The sequence below is a fragment of the Pseudomyrmex gracilis genome, unplaced genomic scaffold (genome assembly GCF_002006095.1).
Source record: "Pseudomyrmex gracilis isolate BER0280 unplaced genomic scaffold, ASM200609v1 scaffold_1158, whole genome shotgun sequence".
Classification (NCBI taxonomy): domain Eukaryota; kingdom Metazoa; phylum Arthropoda; class Insecta; order Hymenoptera; family Formicidae; genus Pseudomyrmex; species Pseudomyrmex gracilis.
Window position 1 is genome coordinate 13,817 of NW_018021742.1, and position 8,017 is coordinate 21,833.

Sequence of the window (8,017 nt, forward strand, 5' to 3'; positions counted from 1 at the left end):
ATTTTAGAGCCGCTACAATGGTACGTATCAGACGTGCCGATTAATATTATCAACGTAAACATTATTTGCATAGAATGCAACGTGACCGCGGGTGCGTACAGCAACAACCGGTGTGTGCATACGATACATGAGTTCTCACCAAACGTGCCACCTGGATATAAGATCTCGGAAACACCGGCACAAATCATTTACCTTCCGATCATTGTGCAGAGCATTACGGATCTGACGATACGCATTGTGGATCAGAACGGACAATTGCATGATTTTCGAAGAGAAGAAATAACTGTCAGGTTACACGTGCGACGCCGACGACTATAATACACGGCATGCTCGTGCTGAACGAGGCGGATCAAGTGACGCGAGATACGAGGTTTTTATTACAAACACCTGCTACTACTACTTCTCCGACGTACCATAATCGGAAGAAGCTAAGTTCAATAAACGTTAAATTTTTACAATCGTTGGGATTTCTTGTACGAGAAGTTTGAAAATATGTGCAACATTTTAAATGTTGGGGGCGAGCCGATCTTTGATGATCGCATTGTCAAGATTGAAACTCACACGTACAATCCGTATGTGAACACAACATTTGATCACAGTGATGAGATACGCATATCTATACAACAGCAGGACTTGTACACTTTACCGTGTCAAAGTTTTCTTTACGTCGAAGGAAAAATGACGTTAACGACGAAAGACGAAGAAGAAGTATTTCTGGGTAATAATTGTGTGGCTTTTATGTTTGATGAGATTCGTTACGAACTCAATGGTATGGAGATTGATCGGAATAAAAACGTTGGAATAACTAGCACGATCAAAAACTATATATCGCTAACACATGATAAAAGCATGGCTATGAAGAATGCTGGTTGGGATATTAAACAACATGTAGACGTAGATAGTTACTTTACTTTCTGCGTACCACTCAGCATGTTATTAGGATTTTGTGACGACTACAAACGTACGGTTATCAATGCACGTCATGAACTAATTTTAATACGATCGCGCAACGACAAAAACTGCATAACAGCAATCTCTCAAGTAGATCGTGAGGCATTGAATAGAAACATTGAATTATTCAAAGTGCAATGGCGAATGCCACAAGTAGTATTGAACGATGTCACGAAGCTCTCACTACTACAAACTCTGGAAAGCGGGCGGTATTTGACCATGAGTTTCCGTTCATGGGATCTCTATGAGTTTCCATTATTACAAAGCACTACTAAACATTCGTGGGCCGTAAAAACGGCGACACAACCTGAGAAACCGAGATACGTCATATTTGCGCTACAGACTGCTCAAAGAAACGATATGTCAGCAGATGTCACGCGATTCGATCACTGTCAGTTGACCAACGTAAAACTTTATCTCAACTCTGAATTCTATCCTTATGACGACTTGCATTTAGATTTTGATAGAAANAAATATGCCNTTCTGTACNATATGTACACAAATTTCCGTAAAACGTACTACGGATGTGGTGTTGTCGTACCATTTCTCACGATTTACAATTTTCTGCATTGTGGTCCTTTAGTGGTCATTGATTGCTCGCGTCAAAACGAGGCTATAAAAAGTGCAACCGTCAATGTGCGGATTGAATTCGATTGCAAAGACAATATACCGGCAAATACTACAGCCTATTGCCTCATTTTGCACGATCGTATGGTTGAATACAATCCGTTAACCAACGTAGTNCGCAAAATTACATAACTTGCAACATCAGCGTTTCTCCCCTCTATAATCTAAAAGTTGTTTAAGAGCGACAGTATTTTACGATAGATAGCATTTGTCTTTTGTTGGTCACACGATTACGTCAACATGATTGTACCGACGTTTGTGGACCTGCAAGGATTTATAGTCGGGAAAAGATTTATTGTCAAAGAAATAGCGGTATTGCAAAATGGTACTGTTCTTTCGCATTACATTTTTGAAAGCCCCTTTTTTGTGGAATCTAGTTGCAAGATCGGACAGGTCAGCAGCTTCTTGGCTGATGATGCATCATCATGGTCTGCGTTGGGAGGATGGAAATGTTGCATACCGCAGAGCAAAGAATGTGATTACAACTATTTGCGACATCGCAGAAAATGATGACGACGCGTCTTCACTCGTCTATGTTAAAGGTTTCGAAAAATGTAACTGGCTAGCTGATATTGTTGATAGTGACGTACGACATAGATTAATTATTAAAACATTGGATGTCGATTACGACGATATTGCTTCTTTAAAAAACGTGAATGTATTGAATTGTCTACGATGTAGAAATCATGTGAAACACTGCGCATTACAAAATGTATTTAAAATATTTAATTGGTGGTCTAAACGACAATAAAATGTTATATAAAAAAATTTGTTTGTACATTTCCTACCCTTCTTTTCTATAGCATATGTTTATATAAATTAACGCGGTATTAATTGCCATTTAACATGGTTTCATAGTTGAAATATGGTTTGTTTATGGTTCGATTATGGTTGAACGTGGTACGTTCGTGGTTCGATTATGGTTGAACGTGGTTTAATTATGATTGAACGTGGTTCGTTTATGGTTCGATTATGGTCCCCTCCGATGTGCGCCACCTTGTCGTGGTGGAGGGGCTTGCGTGTCGTGATGAAACGTGGAGCTATGCCGGCGGGAACTTCGGTTCCTGGCAGGGTTACCCTTGCTGGACAGTCCCACGGGGAGCGGCTTGACCAAGAGCGCGCCGGGCAGGCTTGTCAGCCCTGTGTGGGCAGCCGGCCTAGGTAAAGGACACACCGAAATCAAACCACCTTTAATAACTCATAGAGGATGTCCACTATTAAGGAGAGCGGTCTACCGCCGCAGGGGATTCGGACCCCCAGCGGCCGGCGAGAGGGGGTTGTCGTCCCAGACTCCCTCCCGTCGTCATCATACGATGGGCTTTGCGTCGCCTGCCCCGCTGGGGCGGCGCATGAAGATGCAACAGCGACGACAAGCTCAGGTGCCAGGGCACCTGCAAGAGAGGAGAGCGCCTACCCCTGCCTGGACCCTACAGCTCCAGACTGGCGGAGACGAGGAAAACGTCGGAGATCTTGGGTCCCCGACTCAAGGATGGAGGATGATGGGGATGAGTGCGGGCAAGGACATCTGCCTGCACTGCCGCAACTCACCCCTCTTCCCCGCGACGACTCCTCTGACTCGGAGGCCGAGTCTGTCGCTCAAAATCGGGACGATACGCCGTCTCGCGGCGCACGCAAGACGGAGCAACTTCCTCACGCCTCCCAGTCTCTCGGGATCTCTCCCGAGAGGACTAACAGCTTGGGAGTGCGAAGGCGCGGGAGAAAACATCCCCCCACTACTGGGGAGCATGCTAACCTCGCCGAGGTAAAGCGTAGATGCGTGGTGCAGCTCCAGCGCGTAACAGAGCTGCGCGCGGAGAAGGAGTTGGCCGGGGGGGGGGTGGACGCGTTGCGCGTCTCCACGCGTTCGGCCGACTTCAGCCAGCCCTCTACCTTTAACCGGGCGGATGGCTCGCAGGCGGTGGCGCCCCTGCCACCGCGGCTGGCTGTTACAAGGGACATGCCCACGTCCCAAGTGATTGGACAGTCCGCAAAAATGCCGGAAGCGGTGCGAACACTGGCGGCAAGGTCGAGGAACCTTAAGGGTACCTTCGTCCGCCAGTTCAAGGAGGCGGCGACCGGCCTAGAAGAGGCCGTATCGATAGTTGCAGGTCGGCTGAACTCTTCAAGGGACGTCCAGCGCCTGGAAGCGCTCAACACTACGTTGAGCGCAGAGGTCGGCTGGCTACGCGACTCAGTCGCCTCCTTGCAAAAGGAGAAGGACGCCGTCCAAGTAAAACTAGACGACGTCCTCCGTGAAAACGGGCGCTTGCAGGGTCACGTGGACACTCTGCAGGAGGAGCTGAGGGACATCCGGCGGGAGCTGATGTCCCTCAGGATGGAGAGGCTAAAGGAAGTAAAGAGTCGTAAAAAACGGTCTTCCGGCCGCTGGTCTCCGCTTCCCCCCTCTCCACCTTAGCGTGTAGTGTCACCGCCACCCGGGCCCTCCGTGCCGCCGAGGCCGGAGAGTTTTTGGACGGAATCACCCCCCCTGACTCTCGTCCCTCTTATGGAGGTGGGATCAGGACGGAGCCCCCAGCAAGGGGAGCCCTCGGTAGCGTCGCCGACGCCTCGAGCGCCAACCCCTCCGCCTTCGGGGGAAGTATTGAGTCCCAAGTCCCTCAGGGAAGTGGAGAGTCGGCTCATGGACGCCGTACGCTCCCAGATGTCTGCATTCTGGGAGCAGATGTCCCTCCGACTCTCCCGTCCACTCCTGGGGGCGGAGGGAGGTGAAGCGTCCTTTCGGCCACCACCCCTTCCGGCCAAAAAAGCTGCGCCCAAGGGCGCAGCCGCGAGGGACAGCGCAGGCACGTTTGCCGTCACTGGCCCCTCAACGGAAGTCGCCCCTGTTGCTTCCTCCCCTGCAAAGAGGAAGAAGAAAAATAAAAACGGGGGTAATCAAAAAGGAAAGGGTGCCAAGGAGGGCACTCAGGCCCGGGTGGCGGTGCCCCCCACGGCCACCCACTGGGCGGACCTGGCCCCGCCGAGTAAGCTCAAGCCGGGGGTCTCTGCGGCCGAGTCTGAGACACCCTGGTCTCAGGTTGTCGGCCGCAAAGAAAAGAGAAGAAACGCGCAAGCCGCTGCGTTCTTCTATAGGGGAGCGGGGCGAAAATCCGCTGGCCCGGTGGCCGTTTAGCCCGGGCAGCACGCCTCTCGCCCCAAAGTTGGGAAGGCTCCCCTCTCTGCGGCCATCGTCATAACTGCCAGCACGCAAAACGCTGACGTGGCGGCGGCGGTGGCGCAGATGCGGAGGAGAATTAGATTGGCGGACTTCGGGATCTCCGAAGTCCGCCCCAAAAGGGCTGTCACCGGGGCCCTCTTTATGGAGATCCCCGGTGAGGGCAACAAAGCCAAGGCGGACCGCCTCCACGAGGCAATGGCCGCCTTGGCCCCAGAACTGGGAGTGCGAGTTACGAGACCCGTAAAAACGTGCGAGTTGCGCATACGGGGCCTCGATGACTCTATCACCTCCGAGGAGATAGAGGAGGCTGTGGTGGCCATTGGAGGTTGTCGGTCGGCCGAAATAAAGGTCGGCCGAGCTCGCGCTTCCCCCAACGGTCTCGCCACAGCATGGATTCGGTGCCCGGTCGCCGTGCAAAGATCGCGGACGCCGGATTTATTAGGGTGGGGTGGATCAAGTCTCCGATCGAGGTGTTGGAGAGGCGGCCCCTGCAGTGCCACCGCTGCCTCCGGCGCGGGCACGTCGTAGCGACGTGCACGTATACGAACGCCAAGTATACGGCCAAGTTTTTTGGCCTTAATACGGCACGTATACGGCCAAGTTTTTTTGCCTTAATTATTTTTTATATTTCGACTTTTTACAAAAGGCAAAGTCTACCTATTGATACATATATAATAATTTTATATTTTTTATTTTTTTATAATGTTTTTAATACTTTCTTTAAATGTACACAAGTGTACTTGGTGATACTTTTTCATATCACTTCTTTTGTAACGTAGGTTTTGTAGAAAAAGAATGTTTGATATTAAAAATAAAATACAATTTTTAATAAATACTAGTTTAAATTTAGAATTTTAATTTAAAGTATTACGTGTTGTGCGTGTACTTGGCGCACTCTTTTACCTTTTAGGCGCACTCTCTCTCGCACTCTTTCTCACTCACTCTTCCACTCTCTCACTCTTTTTTACTGTCTCTCACATTCTCTCTCACTCTCGCACTATCTCTCACTCTCTCTCGCACTCTCTCTCAGTCTCTCTCATTCTCTCTCGCACTATTTCTTACTCTTTCTCACTCTCTCTCGCACTCTTTCTTACACTTACTTACTCTCTCTCGCACTCTCTCAGCTTCTCTCATTCTTTCTCGCACTCTTTCTCACTCTCACTCGCACTCTCTCACTCTCTCTTAGTTTCTCTCACTTTTTCTCACTGTCTCTCACATTCTCTCTCACTTCCTCTCGCACTCTTTCTGACTCTTTCTCAGTCTCTCTCTCTCTCTCTCTTGCACTCTCTTGCACTCTTTCTCACACTTTCTCACTCTTACTCTTTCTCGCACTCTCTCTTACTCCCTCTCACTCTCTCTCATACTCTTTCTCACTCTCTTTTACTCTCTCCCGCACTCTATAACACTCTCTCTCACTCTATTTTGCACTCTTTCTCATTCCCTCTGACTCTCTCTCACTTTCTCTCGCACTTTCTTTCACTCTCTCTTGCACTCTCTCTCACTTTTTCTCGCATTTTTTCTCACTCTCACTCGCACTCTTTTTCACTCCCTCGCAGTCTCTCTCACTGTTTCTCACTTTCTCTCGCACTCTCTCACTCTTTTTCGCACTTTCTTTCACTCCCTTTCACTTTTTTTCACTCTCTCTCGCACTTTCTATCACTCTCTCTCTTTCTCTCACTCTCACACTTTCTCTTACTTTTTGTCATTCTCTCTCACTCTCTCTCATTCTCTCTCGCATTCTCTTTTTTATTGTCTCACTTATTTTTCTTTCATTCTCTTTTTTTTCATTCTCTTTTTTTCATTCTCTCTCAGTCTTTCTCATTTTTTCTCCCATTTTCTGTCACTCTTTCTCGCATTCTCTCTCACTCTTTCTAGCACTCTCTCTCACTCTTTTTTCCACTTGTTTTTATTCTCCGTCATTCTCTCTCACTCTCTCTCATTCTCTCTCGCATTCTCTTTTTTATTGTCTCACTTATTTTTCTTTCATTCTCTTTTTTTTCATTCTCTTTTTTTCATTCTCTCTCAGTCTTTCTCATTTTTTCTCCCATTTTCTGTCACTCTTTCTCGCATTCTCTTTCAATCTCTCACACTCTCTCTTGCACTCTTTCTCACTCTCTTTTACTCTCTCCCGCACTCTATAACACTCTCTCTCATTCTTTTTCGCACTTTCTCTCACTCTATTTTGCACTCTTTATCATTCCCTCTGACTCTCTCTCACTCTCTCTCGCACTTTCTTTCATTTTCTCTTACTCTCTCTCACTATCTCTCAATCGAAATGTATCTAGAAAGTAATGCTATTATTACAGAGCATCAGTCGGGGTTCAGAAAACAATATTCGTGCGAAACAGCGATTCTAACTGTCATTGACGAATGGAAACTAGTAGTAAGTGAGAAGCAAATAGAGTGGGAGTAATTTTCATGGACCTTAAAAGAGCGTTTGAGACAATAGACAGAGAAAGATTATTAGGGAAATTGTATCAATATGGAATTAGAAGAGTGGTTTTAGAGTGACTTAAATCGTATCTAAGCAATAGGAAACAGCAGGTGCGATTTAATCATAAGTGATCTAGATTGCTAACAACAGAATATGGAGTACCACAGGGATCAGTATTGGGACCTTAGTTATTTATAGTATATATAAATGATATAATCAAAGTCTGTCCAAAAAGGTGCAGTATAAAAATGTTCGCTGATGACACCTTAATATACGTTAGTGGAGAAAGTAGTATGGATTTAGAGAGTAAAATGAATACAGCATTTAATGTAGTCGAGCAGTGGATGAATATAAACAAGCTAAAAATGAATGCGGGAAAAACGAAATTTATGATAGTCAGAAGTATACAAAAAGAATTGAGAGGTAATATTACATTAAAATACCTGGACGGTATTGGGATAGAGCGTGTAGAAACAATGAAGTATCTAGGTATAATTATTGATGACAAACTAAGATTTAAAACTCATTGTGATTATATGCTAAAGAAAATAGGTAAAAAAACGAATTTCTTGAATAGAATAGGCAACTTTATATCAGCGTATACTAAATGTTTTATATATAAAACACTCATAGCGCCGCACTTTGAGTATTGCGCAACGCTATTACTAGACATGGGTAAAACGCAACTAAGTCAATTGCAGATAGCACAAAATCGAGCTATGAGAGTAATATTACAGTGTGATANGTATACCAAAGTAGAATGTATGCGGGATGCACTGCAATTTATGTCTATAAAACAAAGGTTGTATTATAATGTTTGTACATTT

At 46.2% G+C, this 8,017-nt stretch overlaps 2 protein-coding genes across 2 annotated transcripts in view; both read left to right on the forward strand.

Annotated features, from left to right (window-relative positions):
• The first annotated feature begins 492 nt into the window (after window positions 1–492).
• LOC109861929 lies at window positions 493–1,710 on the forward strand. Its single transcript, XM_020441784.1, has one exon. It carries the CDS (start codon window positions 493–495, stop codon window positions 1,708–1,710), a length of 1,218 nt encoding a protein of 405 aa, XP_020297373.1.
• A 3,187-nt stretch (window positions 1,711–4,897) lies between these two features.
• Window positions 4,898–8,017, forward strand: part of LOC109861930 — a 16,380-nt gene continuing 13,260 nt past the window's right edge. Inside the window, exon 1 of the mRNA XM_020441785.1 lies at window positions 4,898–5,081. Coding sequence (XP_020297374.1) covers window positions 4,898–5,081 — 184 coding nt within the window. The remainder of the gene's footprint in view (window positions 5,082–8,017) is intronic.